This window comes from Calypte anna, chromosome 2, assembly GCF_003957555.1.
Source record: "Calypte anna isolate BGI_N300 chromosome 2, bCalAnn1_v1.p, whole genome shotgun sequence".
In the NCBI taxonomy this organism is placed as follows: Eukaryota; Metazoa; Chordata; class Aves; order Apodiformes; family Trochilidae; genus Calypte; species Calypte anna.
This window is the reverse complement of record NC_044245.1, coordinates 112,294,035-112,321,249: the sequence shown is the minus strand read 5'-3', so window position 1 is coordinate 112,321,249 and position 27,215 is coordinate 112,294,035. Positions and strand designations below refer to the sequence as shown.

Genomic DNA, 27,215 nt, shown 5'->3' with positions numbered 1-27,215 from the left:
GGTGCCTGTGTTGTTCTGCTCAAACAACCTCAGTGAAATCTTATGTATCTTCTGGCTCACTGCATTCAGATTGTACCTGACAGCATGAATTAGACAAACTAGTTGTACGAGGATACTCCCAAGGTTTCGTGCTGGAGCATTTTCTGTATGAAGCTGCAAGGTGGATCTTGAGGCAGGTGGAACAAGTTGTTCCTTCCTTGGGGAGCAGCACTGTCATTTTGGGGGGCAGCCTCAAGATCATAATTCAGTGTTTGACCTGTAGCAGTATGAAGTCACAGACATTTGCAGTGTCCCTCATTGCTGCAGGTTTGACACGGAACTGCCACGAGTTTAACCATGAGGTTTTTAAGTGCAGCACATTATCATTCTAAATAAACTTTTACCTTAGTCCCAGACAGGATAGTGCAGGATAGTGAAACTTGTTGTGGTGGAGGAATTAAAAATTTCTCAGGTTCTAAAGCAATGCAAACTCCTGGCATGTGCACGGAGCCTTGTGAAAGCTCTCTCTGCAAATTTTTCAGGCAGCTTTCTAGTGGTGAAAGATGCAGAAGAAAGAGATTTGTGCTCATCTTCCTTGATTTTAGGCATTTTAAAGTCAGATATTGATATCAAATTAATTACCTGGGCTCCACTGCTAGCCCATGGAAGGAAGTGAGCATACATATAGGGTAAGTCATCTCACCTATATAGGATGCCCCTCAAGAAAGAAAGATTGTCCTTCAGTTGCTTCTCCCCTCACTTTGGCTATAAAAATAGCTTAAACAGGACATCTAACTTTTAAATAGAAATATAATTCAGCAAGATTCCACCCTTAACATACAGTTTCCTTAGAATCATCTTCACAATTCAGTAAGGTATTTGAATACATGCCCAGCTTTCCACAGCTGAATAACTCTAATCAAGCATCTTGTTATACCAAGGCTTGATGATTTCTTGAACTGAACACTTAATGCTCTGTGTGGCTGCCTCTGCCAGACTTCAGGCTTCTTGATTAGGACACTAATTCTCTTTAGCTTTCTTGAGCAGTAGTGTTTGTATTTCAGAGGGCAAATGGAAAAAAAAAAAAGAACAACAACTAATTTTTGGTATTTTTGAAAGAAATACATGGCATCGTTTACTGCTACGATCTGTACTGCATGTCTGACTAAGAGTTTGAATTATTTGTGCTTTCCTTTGTTGAAGCCTTTTAAATTTATTTATTCACTGCTGTTACTTACTGAGATTGTTTTATCTGACTCTGTTAAGTGTTCTGGGACAGAGATGGTATGAAATGCTCCACTCACAATAAAGACTCATTGTTGACGCAGCTCCCATGGCACTTGATTTAGAGATTACAGTACTGGGTCATAAATTGTATAAGTATTGTGTAAGCTGGATACTGATGACACTTATGTTCCCAATTTTAAAAAAGAAAAAGGCAAACCCCTCACCCCCCCAGAAAACCAAACCAAACTAAAAAAAACCCAGCCAAAAATCCACCCCAAAACTCCTAAAATTGTCAGTTTCTTTAGCAGTTTCCAATGATTTCACCACATGAGAATCTAGGTAGATAGACAGCTGAGATCTCTCTATTTGGTGTAATGCTGATTTTCAGGAAAACTTTTCCTCTACAGCTGGCTGAGGAATATCTAGTTTAAGAAAGTTTTTCTCTCTTGTGGACCTAACTATACACATCCTTGCATAAACCTCCCCCTGATTACAAGAAGAACTGGATATTCAGAGCAGTATCTGTAAGAAGGTGTGAATCAAAGTATGCTGAAACCAATGAAAAAACCAAGCCTCCATCCAAGCAGAGAGAACATTGCTAAACAGGCTCATTTGAGATACCTTGAATTCTGGCAGAAAACAAAACAAGCCAAAATAAATGTCAGCTCATTTAATATACAAGTCAGAAGAAGAACCTGTGTCAGATGATCAATGATGTTTGAGAGCACTGGCATATTCCACCAGAATTAATCTAAAATAATTGCTCACAGTAACCCTGTGACAGTGGATGATGTCTGAGAAGCATAACTCAAAATCAGTGAGCCAAACTAAACCCGAACCTGAGCCAAAACTACTGCCAACCTTTGTTTATCAAAAACCAGAGCTGAACTTGAACTCCCAGTGTGAAATCTTCGTAGAATTCCTTTGTGCCCTTTCTAGTGTCAGATGCCTGTGCCAGGGGCCTGGTACCCCCATGGCTTGCCCAGAAAGTCCCAGTATGGTGGGGGAGCAGCCTGCTCCTGAGACATGAGAAGCTCTGAGTGAAGCTTGCATAGGGATGACGACTAAAAATTAAGTTGAAATTTGGTGGGTTGGTTATGTGCTTGCACTTTGCTGGCCAGTACCTCTGTTTGCCTTTTTCCTTCTCAGAACAGCACATTACTGCTGGTTTAGATCTAGCTTTTCAGTACCCTCAGGTTCTAGCACTTCATGGCAGCAAGAAGATACAATTCTGGCATACTGTAGTTTTTATGACATGTTCTCTTGATCTGTCTCCCTACTTTCTTTTGTTCTTTTTCTCCCAAGCAGAAAGGCAACAGAAACTAGGCACTGAAGAAAATGAATACTGCTCCCTGACAACAGAAATCTAGAGACAACTGTTGCAGTCAGATTTAATTTGTAGTCCCTGGTGAAACCCCAAAACTTACTAGGACATGGAAACACAGACTAGAGCAATTTATGATCAAGCACATAACTTTTTTTACTTCTTTTTCCTTGCAGTTTTTCAAAGGAAATGTTAGCAGAGATGCAGACTTCTGCCAAATTTACACAGCTGTGAGGATGTCTACGTGCAGGCTGGATTCTCAGTCCTGGGAGAGGAGAGATGGGCATGTTTCTCGTGCCTCAGCTGGAGAACAAAACAGGTTCAGTGCCCGTTTGCCTAGAAATCTCTGATCTCAGTCCTGAGTCTTTCCACGCATAAATACATGAACCACTCTGGGCAGTCTGCCTCTTCTTGCCTGTCTTTGGGCACAGTTTGATGCTATATTGCTAGTTTTTTGTTAATTATTGTTTTGCTTTCTTTTGGGCTTAGTATTGTTTCATTAGTTTCTTTGTTTTTCCTTGCAAGAGAGTCAGTTTGGTGACCCAAATACATCCCTTGACATCCTTTAACTATAGGGAGAGGCCATGATAAAAACACACTGTGAATTGCAGCATTACAGCTGCTGTAATGGCTTTAGAGGGCTTGGCATATTTTAATGATTGTATACACAGATAGTCATCAGCTCAAGTGTCTGTTTTGCTCAACAGAAATGATGGTTGAAAGCATCACCTCCCTTTTATTCAAAATTTATGATGTCTTTAAAACCAGCATCTTCTGCAAATGATAGGGAGGGAAAGTGTGTTTGGGAGGGGGAGTGGAGGAGAGGACAGAAGGAGGAGGAAATAGGATTTGTCACTGTGGATTCATGAGCCAGAGAAGGAATGTTTGGGCAGTAGTGCTTAACTGGAAGCAGCATCAATAGTCACTGTGAAAAACTAATAAATATTTTAGCACTCACCGGTGAGGTGCTAACAAATTTGTATGTCTTTCTTGTGTCTGTGTGTGGGAAGCAATCAAACCCAAAATATTTGTTAGTTAATTATTACTATCCTTATGGAAAGATTTTGCTCATCGTGGCAGCAAAAATGTAGACCTACTGATATTTAGAGTTCGCAGTCTGATGGGCATGAGGTGCTTTGATAAAATAGCAAAAATGAAAGAAGATCTAATTATGTTTGAGACAACTTTGTTTTGTATGTAAATATTTATATTCTAAAATAATGATTGCATGGTCCTTATTAATAGAGTCAACAACATTTTAAGATGCAAAACACCTTGCAACTGAATCAGTCACAAGACTAGCAGATAATAATGATTTCATAGGACATCAGAAAAAGACTCACAAACATGCTCATGGAATTCAATTCTATATGATTTCAGGCTTTTAACAGGGCAAATTATCATTTGGGTCAAAAGTTATTTGAACAATTCCTCTGCACCACTAGGATACTTACACAACTACAAACTTTTGTCAAGTTGCAAATGCTTATCCATTTGAAAAGCAGACTACCTAAGTTCTTAAGTATGGATCCTTTTCCTAACTTTAGATACCCAATTTTTAAAGTGCTGATCAAAGTATCAGGTTATTGGTATGTTAAAGGCATGTTAGAGGAAGAACAAAAAACCAGCATCCCAAAGGTTTAATCTGGAAGTCTGCTGTTCTCTTCATTATATCCCAGCTTTTCTCAGACTTAAAATTTTTATCTTCTCTTCTTCCAGAGTTGGAAGTGGAAAGATTTGGCAAAGCTTTCTATGCAGCATATAGGACCAGGATTTTGGTTTCTGAGAACTGTCTTTCCAGAATGGCTATTCTATGTCATGGCAAGTATGGCTCACTAGGAGAAAAATGTGTGAAAGTCTCTAACTGCAATTCTCTTTCAGCTGAGGTATTGGTTCTACAAATTACTCATGTTTAGACATTTGTTGAAACACCTTCTACAACTCTGCAATTCTTTTAACTTCTGTATATGCAGTAATCTGTCTTCTGTTCTAAGGCTGCATAAAGAACTCTCTTCTTAGCATCAAATCTGGAAATTGGTTCACAGTGTGTACAGATATCAAGACTGTCAAAACAGGAGATATTTTTAAAAGTCTGATCTTCCTAATTTGTTCTGCAGAAACAGTTTCAATACTTCTGAATGTATAATACAAAAAACTCTGTCTCAGTGACTTTTTCCTATTGATGAAACTTTGAACAGAAGGAAAAAAAAGCCCATAATGCAGAAGAGTTCCTCCATGTGTAGTGACAGAGGAACTTATCAGCTACACTGGTCTTGTGGGTCAGCTATGTCATTTGTGCTACTGAGAACAGAGTGCAAGATGCTTCACTGAAAGGCATTTCAGTAGAAATTCTACAATTAACAGTTCAGAAATGTCCTATCATAAAGAAAAGAGCTTTTTCTAACTCAGGAAACTCAGACCTCTGACCAGATACTAGTGTGTACATACCCCCAGAATGGATGGATTATAAACATTTGCTGGTTAGAATGCTGATTATTATTATTCATCAATTGTTATTATAATACTATAATGCACAGTTTTCACTTTGCTACATTGAATGTACTGTTCCTTTACCCTTCATGTTAGGTGAAATCTGTCTGATGTGCTTTCCTAGAGATCACTTGCAGCTCTGCACATTTTATCCAGCTGATCTTTTTAGCAGAGCTTTTTTCAAAGCTTTGCTCATTTTCATTGCCTCACTTGCATCTCAGCTTCTGAAACAAACACAGGACACTATCAATGGTACAGCAGATTTTGCTACCCTCTTACATTTAAGCTTTCTCATACTGGGAAGCTTTTCATAAAAAGATGAACTAGGATCCCTTTTTAGGTTGCACCGGGTCTTGGCCCGTGTCCTTGTTGAAGCCTCAGTTAAAAGTGAATTTTTACAGCTGCTCAAAGTCATTGAGAACTGAAATTTAGAAGTGAAATGCTGACACCACCTTCCCCATTACAGCATTTTGCTGCTTCTGTCACGCTGCAATCAGCCCCGTATTGTAAGTGTCTGTGTTGTGAGCCTCTCGGATCTAAACATTTGTTAGCTTAAAATATCAATTCAATCGCAATCCATTATGCTCTGCTCAGAAAACCCATCTGGCTCCAAAGGCTGCTGCCACAGGATGTGCTGCTCCTGCTGCTGCTGAGAAGCCAGAGGCCTGATTCTGCTCTTGTTTGCACTGTTCTGCATCTCAAGAAATGGCATTGAAGTAGCTGAAAGAAAGCCACCCCAAAGCAGGTGCTGGGAATGAGTCAACCAGGTGTGTGGCTCCATCAGGCACTCTTTCCAACTTGTTTTCCCACTTTTGCTGCTACCCTCATTATCAAGGAAGTGAAATCTGAAGTATGAAAAAAACCCATCAAAACCAGAAAGCACTTTAAGATTATTTTTTTTTCCTTAGGAGATGACTGTAAATCACCCCATTTCTGCTGAATCACCTTTACACTTTCAGGTGTTTCTGAGACAGGTCTTTAAAACAAAACTGACTCCATAGGAGTGGAAAGTAAAATCATGCTTTTTAAGTTAAATATAAAGAAAAAGATATTAAATATTCACCACCTAGAAGAATCACATTTTACTGCAAACTCTTTTAGTGTCTATTGTCCTTGCATGTGAAAATGCCTGATTAAAACTCTCTAGATGGGAGTGATTGTCTCATGGCCTGAGAGATCTGCTGGGACTACAGAGGGTCTAAAGAGAAGATATGTGAAACCATTTTCAGTTTACTGTTGACTTGGACTCATGTTGCATGTGTTTTGCCTTCTGTTGAGAAAAAAAAGCACAGAGCTCAGTTACCAAGGAAAGCAGTTACATTTTGTGCTATATATGGGTAAAAAGGATGAGAAGGTGCTATGAGCACCCAGAGTAACTGCTAACATGCCACTTGGGGTCAGGATCAAGAAGATCACCATTTTTCATGTCTTAGGGGCATCTTACTTATTATTCTTTGTTACCAAGGGTGACTAACCTAGGAGTTCATTGTGAGCTCTAAATGCCTTTCAGTGGCACGAAAGACCTGGAAAGATTCAATTTAACTAGATGGTGCACCAACAGCTCTCTCCTATCCATCTATCTTTCCAGGGATAACGAACCACTCAACATATATTTTTTTTTTTTTCCACAGACCAAGAAAGAGAATATGAAGCACCAAAGGCACTCATTAAAACCTGAAAGCAGCCTGGAGTTGCATAAGCTTTCTGAGAGCTCTGATGCAGGGGTGGCAGCAGATGGCTGAAGGAGGGGTACATCCCATCGTTTGCTTGCCCCTGTGATGGGGACGACAGCATGGCTCACGAAGCAGCCCCTGAGCTACAGCAGATTTTTAGCACAGCCCAAAAGAGTAAGCTGAGATGGGGGCGAGTTTATTTAATTTTGCAGACTGAAAACTGAAGGGAATCAGGAGGTTGAGTCACTCAGTTGTCCCCACCGCCGGGGACACGGCGGCAGCCTTGCTCAGAGCAGTAGAGCAGCTGGCAGAAGGGGTTTGCTGCTGCTCAGCTCTGCTACATGTGAGTCCCAGAAACCCCATGGTCCCGGTGTCCAGCACCCACAGGATGCTCCTGATCAGTCCCTTGGCCACTCTCTGCCCCCTCTCCTGGTGACGCTGTGTGCGTGCTCCAGGAGGATGCTACTGCCGGAGCTCCTGAAAAACCCTGTGACAGTCCTGGCTGGTTGATGGAGGGTGACAGGGAGGACTATTTGTGGCTGTGCCAGGAAAGCCACACCAAAATAAGATTCAGTTTGTGCTTTTGACTCAATTATCTGAAAATGGAAGAATTCCTCTGCACTCTGAAATGTCCACAGGGTGGGAAAGAGCATGCAGACGCAGTATCTATTAAACGTAATGGACTGGGATCAATACTGATTTGGCAGCCTCGTATCATGAGATCCTTCCTGCTCAGGGTATTTAACCCATGAGAGCACACTGGCCACCCATGCACAAATGAGCTGAATTCCCCAGTCAAAACTGAAACTAGAAATTCTCTCTTCAACTGTTACACAAAAGCCATTCATGATTAGTTTTTCATATGAATAGTACTCATTGTATACAGAGAATAGAAATAGTTTACCACTTTATTAACACACATACCATGAGGAATAAGACCCACAAAGGGATTAAAAAAAAAGGATTTGAAATTTATTTTCATTATAAATTAGTTAGGGGAACAAAAAAGTAATAAAATACATTTCATAGGTTTATATCCCCACTAGGCCAGGTAGAATGTCAAGCCTTAAAGAAAAAGAGCTATTTAATAAATTTTTGTAAAACAATGGTCCTGTAAACCCGAGCCCAGTGAATATTTATTCATGAAAGCAGTTCCACTGACTCAAGTGAGAACGTGTCCACAGGGGTGACCATCCTATGCCAAGCTGGATCTTTCATTTGAATCTGGATTTGAGTCTGATTCTAGAGCTGGCTATTTGTGGATGCTTGTAAAACTCTGAGCAAGAATGCAATAGGGTTGGTTTATAGTTGAAGTTTGATTCATTCTGCACAACAGAAAAATACTATGCTTATAAGTTATAGATGGCAATTTCCATTTCAATATCTGTAGTATATCCTGTATACAACTACACTTGAACTTCATGTAAGACACATCTGTAAGCATGCAGTCTCACTTCAACCTGTGACTTTCAGCTAAAATGGCAGGCTGTAAAAAGGATTACTTTTCTGGTAAATTTTTATAAAAATATGATAGCCCACAATGTACAAGATGAATAAGGGAAGCAGCATATCATGCTCTAACAAAGAAAACAGCTGAGAAAATTTCAGATCTATGTATTTAGAGTGAAGCTGGATGTGTATACTGTCTCCCTGACAGAAGTTTTAAAGACCACTGCATGGTCAAAAAGTATTCACATTAATTCTTATCCTTGCAGTGTTGTGCAGACTTTGGATAAGACACAATCACGACTGAAAATTCTCATTGCTATATCAGACACGGGAAAGCTTTTTCTGTGCCAGGCATGCATCACTTTTTTTTTTTCCCACCCTAAACTAGAACAGAAATAAAATAGAAAACACAGTAACCCAAAATGAATCAAGGAATTTCTTTGGCAAATGTTCTTTCAGCACAACAAAAAGCAACTAGAAGGATATGCCACTAACTTTCTGACATTCCCCAACAGATAAAATTCTGTATGTAGGCAATATATCACACTCACAGAAATTAGATGAACTGTTTTGTGTCTCAGGCTGTCTTTACCACTATGTACTTATTAACAGCTTTGGGGAGCCTACACTACATTTTAAAACCTGTAGATAACCTGAAAGTAATTTCCCCCAACAGAAAGGCATTTCTCTTCACAATACCTCCAGGCTCATAATGATCTGAAATCCTAGACCCATTAGAGGGGAGCAGTTGACGCACAGAATGGAAGGACTGCCCTGTAGAGGACTACAAAAAGACTTAAAGAAGGCAAAGGAAAACCCTTGCATGTCCATATCATTTGGTGCTCCTACCAGTAGAGGAAAGACTTTGACAAACTGGAGTGAGGGCCACTGAGATGGTTGGGGGCTGGAGTACATGATATGAGCTGGGTTTGTGTATAGCCTAGAGAGGGGGCTGGTAGAGAAAGGTTTGAATCCAGGAAAGTGATCTAAATGACATTTAGGTGCACAGTAAAAGGAGGTAAGAGTCACAAATCACAGCCAAGGAAGTTCTGATTTGGTGTAGGAAAACAAATGTTCACCAGGGTAGCGAGCACTGGTACAGTTCACAGAGCCTGTGGGATCTCCATCCACAGAAGTACACAAAACTTGAAGAGCCATGGCCCTGAGGAACCTGAGCCATCTTTGAACATGGCCCTGCAGACCCTCCAACCCAACTCATTCTTTGGCTCTGCAACAAGTTAAGAAATGGTAGCTCTCAATCTATATGAATTGGAAATGCCACCCACAGCTGAGATTATCAGCTGGTTACTCGGACAAGCTGCATCAAAAATCCTTGACAACCCAATCTTGAAACTGTATATGAATGTCAACAGATGTTTTAATTCTTTCCTTTCAGAGTGACAAAATACCCTAAGGTATTAGAAAATATGTGCCTGAAGATTTTTCAAGATACAGTGAAGGAGGCACCCACCTAATATCTTTGGTAATCAGTTGTTTTATTGAGGCCTTTCAATAGGATTTTGAATCTTAACTGGAGACATCTGTATCTGCAAATGTGGCTAGGATATCTAATGTGGCCAGAAGAAAAAAGACAAGAAGATTAGCAGCAAAATGTATCCTAAATCTTCCTAATACTGTTTTTCATGACTTTTCTTCTAATAAAATGACATATGCAAATTTCATGCTGTTATCTTATGAAACCTTACTGCCATTTGTTCAGAATGACCTGTATAGTATATTCAGTTTTCCCCTGTTTTAATAAGTAGCAAGAAATGGGCAAAGAGCAACCAAGCTCTACAAATGTGCCTTTTTGTGTGTGTGTGTAAAATTACTAAATGATACTGCTATGTCTGTAGAGCTATGTGATCCTATGACTGGTTAGTAAGAAGTAAACAAGGATGAAGACACCAGCATAGGCACCAGATAATATTATTTCACCAGAGCATATGGGTGCAGAACATAAAGCACTAGAGGTTTACAAAGGGAACTACAGGGTGACAGGAACACTGTGGACTCATAAACACTCCCTGGACATAAGTACTGAAAGGGAGATGGTATTCAGAAAAGAGGAAATAGTGGTAAAGGTGGGGTGTATGTCTGGACTAAGAGGCTGACATTTCAGAAAGGGATCCCCAATAAAATGGATTCTGTTTGCATACGAAATTACTTTGGGGAAAGATGGTGGGTAGTTGTTAAAGCCTGCTGTAGAATTCCAGAGTTAAATCTGGACATAGGCAGAGATGTTCAAACTGTTATCACAAAGAGAAACTCTGCAGAGAATTGTCTCTCAATGGCAGACTTCAATTTCTCAGATATAGACTGGAGAACAAATGCTCATCAAGGCAGCACAAATATTCCAGGGTGTGACAACTGACAGATTTTCTGAACCTTCTGATAGAGGTTCTTTCTAAACTTAGTGACAGAAAGTATTAAGGTCGGTATAGGACATCTAATTGTAAAAAATAGCATCAGATCACATGAATGTTGGTTTAATTTAAATAAAATAGAAGGATAAATAAAAATAGATGTGTCAGTAAGATCATCTATGGTAATTTTTAAGAAATGCGTGAAGACAGAAGATGTTAAATGTTCAGGAACTTCTCTGTGAGGGAGACTTTGATTTGTTTTAAGGAAAAACACAGAATTTCTGGAGCTTATGAAGCCTTCAGAGTAAAAAAATTTTGGAAAAGTCTGCAATACCTACCTCTATGCAACCCATCTCAAAAAAGGGCCTAGGTGGAAATGGAAAAAGGGGGATTATTCATAAAGGCTGCCTTATAGGTCAGTTTCCAATAAGGGATCTTGAAAACAGAAAACCTCTGTTTCACAATTCAGGCTGGTGAGAAGCATCTTAAAAAAATCTCTCCTCTCAGAACTGGTACCTTGTGAATGGCAGGAGGCAGTCTGATGCATTTCACAAGTACCTGGCTAAAAAAGGCCTAAAATATAGGTTTCAATACAATACAAAGTTATAAGGAAACTTTTAAAGTAAAAAAAAAAATAATTAAAAATAAAGGTTAATGTAGCAAGACAAACCTCTTTTAGGGTACAGCGCTTCAAGGTCCAACCAGGTGTTCCAGCAGAGACTCATGAACAGTGCTCCGAGCCTGTAGCCCACAGGGCTGACCAGCCTGGATCAGTGCTGTTGCTCTGAGAGCGACTGATCATTCCGCTGGCTAACTCAGGAGTGAGCCCCACCTGTGTCTCAGGCCTCACCTTTTATTGGCCCCCTGGTCCTGCTCATGGGCAGTGGGGGCCCGCCCTAATTAGGCACAGGTGGGCTTGACACAAGCTCATGCTCACTCCCTGGCAATTAGTGGCACCTGGTTGCCTCGTTACACTACAGGTTAACATAAAAGAAGATGAAAAATAACAAGTATCATCAAACAAGGAGATCACAAGAAAGGCAGAGTCCAGGCTAACTTAATACCTTTCTTTTTAACCCCTTCCTCAAGGAATAAAATGTGGCACATCTAATCTACTACAACTTTGGCAGAATGGTAAATTACCATGCTAATGGGAAAGTATTGGTATATCTTGGGAAGATGGGTATTAACAGAAGATAGTTGAGGCAGGTAAAGGACCTAGTTAAAGAAAGATACTGCATGATTACATTGAAATGCTCCTGAAAAACTCTTGGGACTGCTTGGGACTGCTATTACTTTTTCCAGTACTGATTACCCTTGGAACTAATCTTGTCTGAATATTTCCCTTAATGACCCTCTTTTTTTAAAAGTAATATACTAACCAGGTTTTGGGATACATTATCAAAGTAGAAAAGGAGAGTGATATGTGGTAAAATCAGGAGTAGCTTGCAGGGTGGAAAAGTAGAAATGAGATGAAATTTCACTACATGCATTTAGTTGCTAATAACATCTTTTAATGTCATTGAAGCCTCACCAGAGTGACATGATGCCAGAAGAGCCTGTATGTTTTAAAGGAGCATGAAATAACTAGGATTAACCAGAGTAATGCTTGAGTCAACAGGGAATTACAGTCCTAGATCATACCTAGGGACATATTGCCATGAGAAATTTGAGAGCTCTGGAGAAATGTAATCTGGAGTACTCTGTACACTCTTGGTCATCCATATTCACAAAAGATGAATTCAGACTGGAACTGATGAAGAGAAAGTCAATGAAGCTGATCAAGAGAATGCAGGACCTCTCATAAGATGAGAGAATGAGCATCAGGAAGAATGATTCTTACTTTCCATCAAAGGGTCCCTTATTCCCTAACCCCATCTGTCTGTCACAATAGTCCCAGTGGTCAGGGGACAGCAGTGCAATGCCTTGTCTGGAAGGATGCATATTTGGACTGGCTGGTGGCTGGTGCCTAAAAAAAAGAACAGCAGCTGAAGCCTGCCTGCTTTTCCCTTTAGTCTTTCCTCATTTGTCTTTTCTTTCCCCTGACTTGGCTGCTCTTTTCACAGCATTTAATGAAACATGATTATCTTTGAGATCTTGGCTACTCTTTTATAGTTGAAATAGTGCAATAGATCAGAGGTTCTTAAATGTCAGGACTCAAGGACAGAAATGGACCAAATAATCACATGAACCTCATTTCTTTCGGGAACAAGTGTAAAAACAGGGATGGCACAAGAATAAATAGGGACAGACTGCTGATGAAATTAAAAAGGCAGGACAGCAGCAGCAGGTCTTTATCAATCAGAGAATTAAACTTCTGACTGGTATATCAGATACAGAGGGTATAACTAGTTTTAGGATTATAATCAGATTATGAAATGGATTACATGACTGGATTGCCTTCAGGAAGTCCTCTCCTGTCCTATCAGAAATAAGGATGTGCTAAAATGATGGTTCTGTCCTAATGAGTGCAAGATAAAATTTATGACTTGCAAAGGGGCCTACAGATAAGTTTAAAAGTAATTTGCAGAAGGCACATTTACTCCATAGTATATCATATTTGTTCATCCTTGTCACTGAAAATCTGATCAGCCAAATTGCAGGCAGAATCTGTGACTATTGCTTGCCCTGCTTTTCTTTCTTTCTGAGAAGGTTGGGTGCTGGACTGCAGTGGTGCAGAACCTTGACAGCACAGGGAAAAGCAGTGGCAGGATGCCCAGAACTCAAGTACTGCATCTTATTTCCATACAAATATGCATTGAATTGTGTTAGATTTTACATCTGAATTCTTTTATTATTATTATTATTTAAAGAGCAATGCAAATATAGCCAGTACTTTACAGAGCAACCCAAAATTCCTGTGAAGGTCACCAAAAAAAGAGAAAAACCATTTAAAAGCACAGCGCTGTCCTCACAAAAAAATTGCAAAGACTCAAATGAATTTCAGTTTATTGTGCTGATATGAAAAGAGTTCTGAGTTCCTGATGCACGACGATGAGCATTGCCAGAAGATTTTTTATTGAACTAGCTAACACATAATTTCCTTCTGCCTGATAAAGTTAGGACCTATCAGTCATGTCATAAACTGTTAGTAAGTCTCTGAACTTCTTGTTCAGCTCAGGCAGGAAAAGCAAATTGTTTGGAGTCAAAGGATGGGAGAGTGAGGCTTGGTGGCACTGAGAACTTTTGTGTGCTGGCAGTGGTGTCAGCTTCTGAACAGTGTAGGAGTTTCCAACAGAGCTGGTAGAAAAGGGGAACATGTTTGGATGGGATATTTCATGGAAATGCAGTTTCAGCAGTATCCAGCAGCTCTATGGGAGTGTGGTGACTTCAATGAAACTTGATGAATTTATAAATTGTTCTGAAATTCTGATTTTGCTTCTGTGCTAATGCCTGTGTGTTTTAAGAACTGCAGCTTTATATGATATAAACTTTGATTAGAATTTGATTAAACTTTGATACAGACTTTGATTAATAATACTGTATGGAGAAGCCAGAACAAACCCTCCAGGGGCTGCTGAAGAAAAAAAATATTAGTCTCTGACTAGTCAGCATAATATGCAGTAAACAGGAAGCAAATCTATAATTTAAACAATGTGTTAATTAATACCGCATAAATAATGAAATCTGTAGTAAATCCAGAGAGTAATCTTGTCTATCTTTTCATCTAGAAGCAGCTAGAAGAACATCATACCCTTGAGTAAGACTTGAGTATGCTAACAGATAGGAGTTTCTTTCGAATCAGATGATCAGCAGGAATTTTTGCTTGCTGTTTTTCACTAATTTAAGATGGGAGGTCTTCCTAAATTCAAATGGCACAGTGAGAAGATTGAAGAGAGCAAAAGGAAAATAGTACGGGGTGGCTTCCAGTCTGCAGATATGCAGATTCCAAAACCAGATGCCACAGAAAGGGATGCCCCTGACCTTCTCTACCCACCCTTATGCCGTGTCCCCCTCTCCCCCCCAGGGTTGACACTACCAGTGCTGTGACACCAGCCTGCCCCAGGCAGTCATAGAAGCATTAGAATCATAGAATTGGCTGGGTTGGAAGGGACCTCAGAGATCATCAAGTCCAACCCTTGATCCACTACTGCTTTTTAAATATCTCCAGGGACGGAGAATCCACTACTTTACTGGGCAGCCCATTACAAAGTCTGATCACCCTCTCTGTAAAGAAATTCTTTCTAATATCCAACCTAAACCTCCCCCAGCACAACTTGAGACCATGCCCTCTTGTTTTGCTGATAGTTGCCTGGGAAAAGAGACCAACCCCCCCTGGCTACACCCTCCTTTCAGGTAGTTGTAGAGAGTGATGAGGTCTCCTTTGAGCCTCCTCTTCTCCAGCCTGAACAGCCCCAGCTCCCTCAGCCCTTCCTCACAGGACTTGTGCTGGAGTCCAACTGGTTCCGACTGAAACTCAACTAAGTTAGCAATGGGGAAAACAAAAGTGCCCAAGGGAGGTGGGTGGAGGTAACAGGGAGCTAGCACAGCTTCAGCTTAGTCCAGGATCACACTGAAGCTGTTTGTCTGCTTGAGGAATTAGAGAAATCACTGGCTTCTCCCATAAACAGTTTCACTCCTTCCACTCTGGGAGGGACCTGGCTGCTGGTTGTAGTCAGAATGAAAAAGATGATTGCCTCTAATTGTGACAGTTCTGATGAAATCTTAAAAGAGAACCAGATTTTTAGATAAGACTTTAGATACTGTTTTAGTAATTCTCAGACTTCTCTGGGTGCCAATGCAGAAGAGAAATGCTATTCCATAATGATTGTCTATGCCCCCCACAAGAGCAATGTTCTGCTGCAGCAGTTCTGGTGGTGGTACACAATCCTTGCTAAATCTTTACATTACAGTCACTTAATTCATCCTTGGGGAGCCCAAGAAAGTGTTAAAGGATCCTTGTGGTGCATCCTCTGGGCTTTTGAAGTGGCTCTCAAGGCAGTTTATGGAAGACTAAGAGGGGCAGTTTTGCACACAGAGCACAATAATCTTAATGATCTTCATAAGTATGTGTGAACGTGCCTGTATGTATTTATTGCCTTGATTAGCAGGGCTTTAGGGACAGAAATAAGAAATAATCCACACCTAGCCAACAGCCATTACAAAATTCTCCTGTTGGGAACGATACAACTCTGGCACATGTGGGATACAAAATATACAGTTTCATAAATAAAATATTTAACAGTTTTTGTTGCGGTCATTAATGGCTTGATATTAGAAATACCCTGCTTATAGACAAAGATATTCCCAGTATCATCTACTCCCCCAGCCAAATTTGTGGTTTGTGATGGAAGTATGCTTTTAAGAACATGATGGCACTCATCAGTTGTCGTGATGACTTTGTCCTGCAGGACAGAGAACTAAAAGAACAATAATAAAAACCAAGTAGCACTCTCTAAACAAAGAAAATCTGCTTATTGATTCACATTAGAAATCTCTATAACAGGCTCAGCAAGTGGACAGCTAACAGAAGCATATACATTATGGCCAGGCCTTTTCAAACACCCAGTTGTAGCATGATACCACTCAGAGGAATTATACCCTCCTCATGCAGACTCACAAGAAATCTATCATCCTATAGTGCAACGCATTACCCTTAACATTTCTTTAAGAAAGAAGAAAGAACAGAAAAAGGATTTTCACAGCTGGGAATGTACTAGAAGATACTAGTTTTCATCAGGACAATATAATGGTATGACCGTTTAAGAAAATGCTGCATCCCTGTTTAATTTTCTTGGGTATTTTATTTATTTCTTTTATTATTTTTATTTATTTAATTGAGTCTTTTCTCCTTGGGAGATGGAATAGAATGAGGAAAGAAAGGATAAGTAAATATTCTGAGCCCTCTCAGCTGAAATCCATAATTGTAGTTTTATTCCTTTCTGGTTTCTAATACACAGATTTCACAGAGCTGATTGCATACTTCAGAAACCATCTTTGCCTTTTAAATTGAAGCATTTCAGGTTTACTCTAATTAACAGTAATTTGCAGAGTACATCACAGACTTAGTGCCAACTCACCAGACAGGTTTCTCATAGACAGATCTGTTATTGCACTAAGACAACGATGAGAGGCCTTCTGTATGAATAGTTTATGGAGACTGCTAAATTACAGCTGACCATATAGTGTCCTGGCTATGTTCTTCTCCTAAGCTGCTCTCTGGAATCTCTTTTTCTTTGGGGAAAAAGATTCATGAAGTGATAAGTTCTTCTCCTGGATGATAATAACTTGGCCTGGTTGGTGTGGGGCAGCACCATTTTGAGAAATAGCTGTAGGAAGTGCTTAGGCAACCTTCCTTGTACAGGGCACCAACTATTTAAATTAGAAACTTTGTCTTTCTTTTTTCCCGAAGGTGACAGAATTTTAGATCTAAAGAAACAACCAAAAAACACAGGAAGTAGGACAGGTGTTATTAAAGATAAGCTCAAAGGGGAGATAAATGAAAAGCCACTGATTTACCCACAGGTCACTGCCCAAGATGAAGGTCCTCACACAGATACCCACTTTGTTCCAAGTCCCTTTTCACCCAGTCAGGCTCACGGCATGTTACTCATAATAAGCTAACAGAGCCTCTTGGAGCAAGGTGCTGTCACTGTTTTATTGGGTACACTGGCGAGCACATGAGTTGTTTCTTACAAAAAAAAAAAAAAAAAAAAAAAGCAAAGCTGCTTCATTTCCATTTTCCCTGTCTCTGTCACCTTCTGGATCCCAAGTTCATATTTACCTCATTCCCTTCCAGATAATTTCTGCCCAGGCCCAGCCATAAAGCAAAACAATAATGAAAAAGGAAAGGAAAGCTGTCAGGTAACCAAAAGTGACATCAAAAAAGAAGCAGAGACGAAAACATTCTCATCTCTGTATTGCTGACTGACAAGCCCTATGGCAGGATGTATGCATGCATTTACCATTTTAAAGAAGAAATGATACTTGCTGAAAACATCAACCATAGGAGGAAACCCAGAGCTTGAAGGAAAGAATCTTGTTGCAATGCTCAGGAGCTGGCTTGCATTATTTCAAATAAACATGGCTAAGAAGTGATAGACATGTATTCCATAGACAGTGGCATTTTCTTCATAGAATAGTTGTTTTCTGCTGTGATGTTTTCTGTTTTGCATAATATCATATAAAACTCATTGCTACCATTTTGAGTAACATTCACAGAAAGAAGCATAGGGATAAGAGCAATAATTTGATGTAATTTTCACATTGGCCCAGTGGATAATCAGAAGAGCTCTCCTATTACAAGGACATGCAGAAATAAAAACATTATCAATCCCCCAACCGAGGGCCAACAAGAAAGGCTGAAAAAACTCCAACAACATTGGCTTTCTTGACAGAGTCATTGTTAACAACTTAATAGCAGCTAGCAGGCAAGATCTGCTCATATGCTAGAAGAACAAGGCACACAGCAGTTATAAAGAAGGATAAATATGTGTGTACAGAAATTACATCTTCCTGAAATGACAAAACCCAAATAGATTAAATGAACCCCTACCTTGGAGAGCCTGGAGTGTACGAGTCTGTACAACAATACAGAGCTGCAGGACCAGCTGTGGTGCACTTTCCAGAAACGTGGCTAGCAAATGCAGCATACTCACATCTGCATACTCATACACCATTTTCCAATAAAACCTCCATCTGTCATTCTCTCCACTCCGTCGACTCCGGATACCCAAGTACATCGTGTGGAAATACCTAGAGATAGAGAGGGGTTATAGAAATGAAGAACTATATTTTACTGCTAACACATCTGCTTGAAAATAGACAAATTTTTTTTTCAATGTACTTCAAAGTAATGAACATTTATTTAAAAGGATTATTATATTGCATTTTATAATAGTCGATGTGGTAAGAGTAAACTATGCTGAAGATTAGACTTGCTTTCATAAAACCATTTTATAAGCTTAGCATTTAGTCTTATATAGACATAACATAGTCTTATTTGTTAAATATTTAAATATTTGTTAAATTAACTATTAATTAAATTAACCATTTGTTTAATAGTTTTCCTTTGAAGGACTCAGTTTTCTTAACTGAAATATAAGGGGGCTGCATTGTTTGCATGGCATTCCTCAAGATTTTTTTTCACATGAAGATGAAGGGTCAGGGGAAAGTTTGATTCTACAAGGACTCTCCTCAGAACCTGCAAAGACCTGCACTCCTTTCTGTGTGGCTCTATGTGGAGTTGGAAGACCACCCATACCACAAGCCTGGGATGGTTCTAGCTTGGGTCCCTGCTGTGGCTGAGTTCATTGTCCTGATTTTCCACCCGTCAAATGCATTGAACATCATATTTCAGATGCTGCCATATATATAGTGCTTTTTCTCATAGCTTGATTATTTTAGGAGAGAAGATGTAGCTGTGAGTTCCTATTTTAGGAGGAGCAGAGATCTGGCTCTGGGTTCCCTTGGTGATTGGAAGTGACTCATTACGACAGCTCCTGTGCTGCAGCAGCAGTGAGAAGAAGCAAGAGCCAAGAGCCCAACAGGCTGCTGCTGGCAGGAGTAACCAGGAGATGAGAAAAGTAAGGATTAGGAAGCATGTGCCAGCTCTGGTGGCCTGTGCAAGCTGAGGGACAAACACGTCATGACCAGCCAGTTATATAGATTTCAGTGGGTGCAGGAGTAATGAGGGGTTTTAAAAAGCAAGGGATGTCTTCTGATGGCCAAGCCATCCAGCTGTTGTGATGCTTTTTATGACCCTTGAAGAGCTTGCATGTCACAGCACAGCAACCACCCTGCATAGCCTTTGATCTGCTCTCCCTATTCCCATCTGCTCTCATTCTGTGTCAGAAAGCCCAGGCTCTCACCTTGCTGCTACAATTTTTGTTTAAAACTAATAAAGGCTGAATGAAATAACAGTCTCACTTAATGAAAAATTCTGAAGATTATGATATTGTCTTGCATCAGGGTGTCTTGCATCCTACCAGAGCACCCTGTTGGGCTACTAACTGATGGGGATCTCTGTTTCCCTTCTTTTCACCGTGGCTTTCACATCCTCATCCTGAATCATTTCCTTGTGGTCTTTTTAATATGTTTTCACAGCATTTTTTTTTTTCAGTGAGAGATTATGTTTTATGGTAAGAAAAATGTCGTGACTCTCAACCGCTTCCACTATGAATTGTCTTAACTGGCTAAGATAACAAATTTCTGTATTTCTCCTTCTTTTCACAAGCCTTTGTCTTAAAACCCTTTTCATAAGTGCTGAATTGTTGAACTTCTTTATATACAGGCTGCATGCAGCCTTGCATCCTTCTGCTCAGTTGTAACTCCAGCTGCATATTCTGCAGATGAGAAGATGCTTGGTCTCTGACTGGCAGAACAGCCCAGGATTCAGTTGTTCCCTCAAAGAATGAACATTCTTTGCTTGTAGCAAATGTACACTGCTAGTCAATGTACCCAAGGCCCATGCCACTGCAGAATAACACATTTACTTTGGAACAGGCATCAAACAAAACCAGGGAGTAGCACAGAGAAACAGCTGACAGGCCAGATCTGAGCCTGCAAAGTTTCTCTTGAGAGTGCACACCACAGCAATATAAAAGGAAAACACATTAAATTCATGTTTAAATTAAAATCACACCAGGTGGCTTTCAATTTTATCAAAGTCCCACGTGGGAGTGAAGCAGCAATGAACCACTCAGAGAATGAGACCACAGAGGTACAGTAAACAAGACACCAACTCTAACACTTGTGCAAAACCCTGAGCAGGTCTAGATGGGTTAAGAGTATAATGGAATAACAGGGGCTCTCCGGTGTCCTCAGGTTTAGGGAAAGTGAAATGGCCTGCTGCCCAGGGCTGAAAGAAGCCACTGAGCTGGAAAGAAATAATTTGCTGTGCAGTTCTGCTAATGGGGCCTGTTGGCCCCAGGTTCACAGTCACAATTATTTTAATTGTTCCTAGACCTCTCATTAGTGTCCTGTAGCACAACAGTCCAGGTAAGACTTGAATTTGCTTCTGCAGTTTGTTTTTTGGGTGGGATTTGTTTGGCCTGCCTCACACACTCTCCCAGAGGTGAGAATACTGAGAATACTGCACATAGGGGTGTAGACAGGATCTTCAGCATCCTTCTTTTGAGATATCACTAACCCTTGCTATAAATACCCAAAGTAGCTTTGGCTGCCGAGGGTTGTGCCAGGAGGCTCTGGCTTTGCCAGTGGAGCCATCTGCAACTTCAATTCTACAACATTTGTGTAAAAAACACTTTTCCTCTTACGAAAATGACATGCTGTGCCAGGCAACATCCCCTAGGGTTCTTTACCTGCTCTGCAGAGTGGTTGTGCATGGCAAATATGTTGTGATTAATGAACCCTTATGGAAATATTTCCTTTCCCATTGCACTTTATTGTGAAACAATGGCAGTGAGTTATTGGGAACTGGGGAATCATTGCTCTTTGTCTACTTAGCTCTCTGCAATTTAGACATAAGAAGCAGAGAGGAAGATACTTTCTATTTTTACGTGCTGGGGACCAAATTTCAGCCTAGGGTGGTATTTTTTTCTGTCCTATCAATTTTGGCCAGATTAGTTGCAGGCTGAAACCAGCATTTATGCACATAATTACTGTCACTGATTTATAGGCACAATCGGAGGGATTAGACAGCTAAATATTCTCATTTGCATCCACAATTAATTGCACCAGCAATTGATGTTAGGTGTGCAAATTAGTAGTTATTAAAATAAAAAGATGGTGTCATAAAATGCTTCATATATCAAAGACACTTTTTTTCCCCATAGTGAAGTAAAAAAAAAAAAAAAAGAAAAAAAAAAAAAGAGGAAGAAAGTATTTTTTCATGTTGTGGTTTCCAAATATAGCTTAACACTGCAGTAATGACACATTCCTTTTTATATATATGCATTATGTAATTGCAACTTAGACACCCTCACTGGAGTCCTACTATGTCAGTCAGCAAATGCTTTACAGACACACTTGGAGGTAGTTCCTGCCCTGAAGAGTTTCTGTATTTTGGTCTTCTGGAATCATTTTGGTGGAAGCCCACATTTTTCTGCGAGCCCATGTTGTGGCTCATATATGCAGTTATTCCAGAAAGATATAGGAAGAAGCAATAACAACCCTGCATTGGAAAATATCTGAGGTTCATTTTAGGCTAAACTTATGCCCAGGAAAGAGTAGATGGTATTAGCTTGGTTGTGATTACACCCAGAAGCCTCAGCTACAGTCTTGCGTGGGTGCTATACAACTATACAAACCCAATTTCTCCCAGGACCATTTCCTTGACATGAAAATAAATGACAAGGAGTGAAGAAATGAGAGTTAGAGCACAAGAAAGAAGGCAAAAGAATTAAGGAGAAGTATGGCAGCAATATGCCATCTAGTAAAGTAACTGTTTTATCTAATATCTCAAGACAGTCCATTAAGGTTTCTGATTTCATTAGAAAAGAAAACAAAACAAATAAAAACCTCTATCCCACCCCCCCCCCCCAAAAAAAATTAAAATTCCACAACTGCATAGCTCTCATGTTTGTGGAGAAAAAGTTTCCTAAAGATCTTACAGATAAAAGACTACAAAACATACTACGAAAAAATATCAAATCTTATTATTTTAAAATTACTGTGTTGGGTTTTTTTTGAAGCCAGACTGCTGCTTGGATTGTCAACACTCATACAAACAAGCTGACTATTCAGAATGAAGATAATGCAGTAGGAAGCACTACTGTTCCTGATAATCAGATGGCAACATATATTCCATTATTTGAGGACTAATGTCTTTTCTATCCTCTGAAGAAAATGGAGAATACTCCAGCATTTAATTGTTTTAATTTATTTCAATACATCACACAGTACAGTATACAGACCATTGATATCCCTGAAGGATATAAATCTGAGATGAAATTAGAAGTGACATTCTTTTTCCATTATATTAATGAGAGAAGGCAGTAAAAAAAAACCCAACAAAACAAAACCCACAAAGCAAAAACAAAAAAGCAGGTTAGTCCCTGCACTGCCCAAATGAAGTATTCGAATTCAAGAAAAATAGGAGCATAAAATTACTTATGTATTTCTGTTCTAGGAACATTCAGTATGAACAATGGGTCTCCAGAATTTCCAATTTTAAGAGTCCTCATTTTGCTCCAGGTTTACATACCAGTATGGAAGATGGTCATAAACTGAGATACATACATTCAAAATACTTCAACTACATGATTTAAGCATGGGCAATTGTGCATCTAGCTGAGATCTGGCAGTGTAATTATATGATAATACCAAATATTAATAGAAGTGCTTTTCAAGCTTAAAGTGCTTTACAGCATTAATTGATTAACTGGGATGAATGTAAATAATCTCACAGGGTTCACTCCCCAGGAACTGGCAGCTGGCCAACCTAATACCTTCCTGTAGGAGCAAGGTAGAACTTTTAGTCAGCAAACTCAAACCCAAGTGGGATTTCATAAGGCCACGATGGAGTCAATTTGCCCTTTCTTATGTGCAGAATGATGTCACAATTTTGACCCTTATTCTTATCAGTGGGAAGTTCTATCCTGAATTTGTGGATTAAAAAACCCTCTCCTCAGCTCTTGCTCCAGTACAAGGTAGGCAACAAGGCCCCCAAAATACTTGCCAAATGGCAATTGCTCAGTGTCAGATATTCCAGAAGAGAGAGTTGAAATGCTACTGGCATCTGGGCTAAAGGTTTACAGTCTCAATACCTTTCATCTACTCTTTTTTATAAAAGACCTTCATTGAATATCCTGGCATCACTGAGACTCATGATGCTTTTGGCAGAGGTTTAACAGGGCTTGAGTTTTTACCCAGCTTACCTCATGGTAGCTGGATGCTATTTATGCCCAACCCTTCTCTCTACAAAGTGATTTCAGAAGCTGCTCCATTGTGCTTCACAGACACTATTTTTTTCAGGACAGTAGAGGTCTATAACAAGTGGAACAGAGAAACAGAATCCTGGTTACTGGTGGATGTTTTGTTCCCATGCATGTGGGACTGAACTGTTCTTGCTGCACATATTTTGCCTCAAACTATGCTTCTGAGCTCCTTCGGGCTCTAATCCCAAAGTCTTCCATTTGCCCTTGCCTTTCTTCTTCCAGCCCCAAATTTTATTGCAAATTTTTGGCTACGTATTGAGATCTTGGAGATTAGGGAGATTTTTGTTTAGTGGATTTTCATGTAGACAATTTGCACTAGTATGTGCATATGCAAGCAAAGAGCCATATGCAAACCTATGCCTCAATATGGCTTTGAGCACTTCTTGCTAGATTGTCACCTTAATGAAACCATTCATCTGATGGTAATATGCACAGCTCTACAAAAAAGTCTTTACCCTTAGAAGTGTCAAAGACTACACTGGTACCACATGCTTAATCTAAAAACTCCTTAGAATGGCACACATGAACGAGAGACTATTTGCATTCTCTGGAAAAATGAAAACATTCTGAATTCATGCCTCATGTAGTCCATATTTATTACAATTGCTTAAGTCAGTAGAGGACATTTTCTTGTGTTACATAATCTACGAAAACATTTTCAAGACCAAAAGTCATTAATGGTTAGCTGTAGCAGTTCTAGACTTTTATTTTGTTGTCTAATTTGCCCCTGTATCAAACGGTACATTAAACAATTTAGCCCTACCATAAACAGTTGTTCTTTCTGTGTTTGAGGTGTGGAGAATAAAAATCACTACTGCAGAGTTAAAAAACAGTAGAATAAACAGCAATTCAGATTAAGTGGTATTTTCTTCTGTTGCTTAGTTACCAGAGAAAACTTAACTGTATTTGTATCTCAACAGTATTTGCCATGTTAAATAACAACAGATTGTTCTATTTTGCTTCTTATGTGCCTTTTTATTAGGTGTGCCTGAATACTTAAAAAAAAAGTTCCTTTAGCAGGAATGCTTACTTCCTTATCAGTACTTGCTAATGTGTATTCTTTTTGCTCTGCAGAAAGGGACAAATCCCTTCAGTTTTATTTCCTTTTTCTAGGAAGGAAGAAGCAGCCAATTTTTAATTTTCCAATCAAATTTTTTTTTTTGATGGGAGCATTAAGGTTTAATGTGCAAAAAGAAACTGAAATGCATTCTGTGGCACAGCAGTGACCAAAGCTTGTCCAACCAAGCACAGTTCTGGCAATTTACCCGCAGTCAAAATTCTGTGCTTAATTTACTTTAAATTATGAGTGCAGCATCCTCATCTGTGTCACTGAGATGAGGTCAGATGTGAGGACAGATCCAATCATAAGAAATGCTAAAAGACATATCCAGTATATACCTCCATTACAAAGATAAATTAATTAATAAAATATAAGATCAATTCATTAATTTATAGGATAAATTAATTAATAAAACCTAACTTCTTGTACTTAGTTTTCTCATGCAGTATTTAAGATATCAGAGAAGTATCTACCTTACTTCATTTTACTTCCAAAGCAAGACACTTTATGAGCATAAATAAAATTATTACATCTGTTTCATTATGACCTATAAAGCATTCCTCAGTATCTTCTATGGCTGAGTGATCCTTCCCAAATGGCCATCTGTGGTACTACAGCAGCACTTTATGGTCATCTAAATTTTTACAGCCATTTATTTAGCTAGCGTCTGAATTCCCCAAATGTAACCAGATAACCCCAGCACTTTCCTTCTTTTCCTGATACAGCCAAAAACCACACACTTCCAGTTTGTGAACCACTGGTACAGGGAGATGGGAGAACCAGGCAGGAATAGGTACAGGTTTACTGAGGAGAAGGCAGGGTCATCTAAAGAAATCCTTGGTGCCTCCTGCTCTCCTACAAATGCCCTGACCTGCAGGGTATGGCTGCAGTTGGATTTAACCCCAGATGAGGCAAAGGCTCCCTCCAGGGCACAGACTTCCTATTATTGGAAGAGACGAGCAGCTTGCATTGAACAGCAGAGATGCTGGGTTGTCCTGTGCTAGCACCTCTCTGGCTTGACAGCATTTTACTGTCCCTTTCCTTTCCTCTGTACTATTCAGATTGGGGTGAGATGGGCAGCATATGCCCACTTTGCTCTGGAGACACACAGAGCAAGATTATACCCCCACACCATGCCCATCACATGCTGCCACATTGGACAGAAGTATCTCTGCAACTTTGCCATTTAGTTTAATCATTTCCCTATTTCTGTTTTTCTGGGCTATTCTCAGTATGTTCTCTCCTCTCAAGGCTCCCTGGTGGCCCGGAGGCATCCTGACCCATCTGTGACTCCCCATGCTGCCAGCCTGTGGTGCTCATCCTTGTATCAGCTTTTTTCCCTCTGTAGTGCTGGGGCCCAGGGGTGGATGGAGCTGTCTGACCATGGACCCCACGGGGCAGGCAGCTGATGGTATCACCACCAGTGACAGGGCTGGTTTAACCTTGTCACGGGGTGTGATAGAGCCAGTGGCTGCAGCTCCTCAAGATGCTGCCCTATGCTTTTCAGGAGGAAACATTAGTGAGTTTTTTTGCACCATCATCTACAGGCTAGGATTAAAAAGGAGAACGAATAGGTGAAATAAAAAAAAATAAATATATATATTTGCAGTGTGCTGCAGCTGTCATCAGCTCTGTATCTCAGAGCTTCTTCAGCCAGGCATCACCACTGGTGCTGCGTAACCTTTCATGTTTCAGTAAGGGGAAAAGGCCATGTAGACATGTTCAGCAGCAAAATTAAAAGTTTTACTGCACTCTCATTTCTTGTATGGCACTGCAAACCTGTGTGATCTTTTACCACAGCTACTGCTTCATCAAAAGCTGATGAAATCACTTTGGGCTTCAGAAGCCCCTTGGTTTCCACTTGTGGGAAAACCTGGAGTTTCTTATGTATCACGGAGGCTGCCGTCCTGGAAGTGATGCCTGTGTGACACCAGAAGCCTGAGGGCAAGCAGTTTCCTGAGGCAGCAGAAATCTGCCATGCTCTGTGTCCTCTGACAAGCTGAGGTCTTTCCCACCATGCTGGAAGGCTCCAGTCAGACTCCTTGAACCCACAACACTCAACTAAAAACTGCTAGGATAACATCTCTTTATTGATAACCACCAGGGTACTCCAAAGAACTAAATTAGATTTTTTTTTTTGCAGTCTCCTGTGTGAGTGTTTCTTTTTTTCTTTGTTTGGCTTGTTTGGTTTTTTTTTCCTTGAAGCTTTCCACCCTTTCAGGGATGCCCAGGTGAAAAATTGTCTCTGTCCTCTGAACAAGAGGTAAGACCCCCAATAAACAGCGTTTTACAATGAATTTCTTTCTCCTTCCTCCCCTCCTAAGTTGTACTGTCATTTGCCTCCAACCCTGTCTACCTGCTAGTCATCCCAAGGCACCCTGGAACTGAATCCTAGTGTGTCTCTGTGTTTCAGGCTGGAGATACCAGGAAGTATCAGGGAGCAGAAAAGCACAGAATCCCTCAGGAAGCTTCAGGCATTCCCTGGAAAGGCAATTAGTCATGGCCAAGGATCTGTACTATACAGCTGTCACAGGAATATAATAATTATCATGGGCATCCTCACTCCAACAACTCCTGGGGCTGCAGAAGGAGTTGAATTGTGTCCCTTCTCCTTCCCAGCTATGACAGATTTATGATGATAGTCCTCAGAAATGGCCCCAAGACTTGCCTCATGAGGCTGGAGAGGAAGATGCACCTGTCTCCCAACTACCTATTTGACTTGGAGAAAGAACCACTTGTAGAGTTAAGAAGTGGGCACAGCTGGAGAACAGGGCCTCTGGCTTCTTCTCACCTTGGGGTACCAGGTGT

The 27,215-nt window shown here is 40.1% G+C and overlaps 1 protein-coding gene across 1 annotated transcript in view; it reads right to left on the bottom strand.

Annotated features, from left to right (window-relative positions):
* Nucleotides 1-27,215, bottom strand: part of XKR4 (XK related 4) — a 214,988-nt gene that overhangs the window by 55,383 nt on the left and 132,390 nt on the right. The window contains exon 2 of the mRNA XM_030445544.1: nt 18,004-18,203. Within this exon, the coding sequence (XP_030301404.1) occupies nt 18,004-18,203 (200 nt within the window). The remainder of the gene's footprint in view (nt 1-18,003; nt 18,204-27,215) is intronic.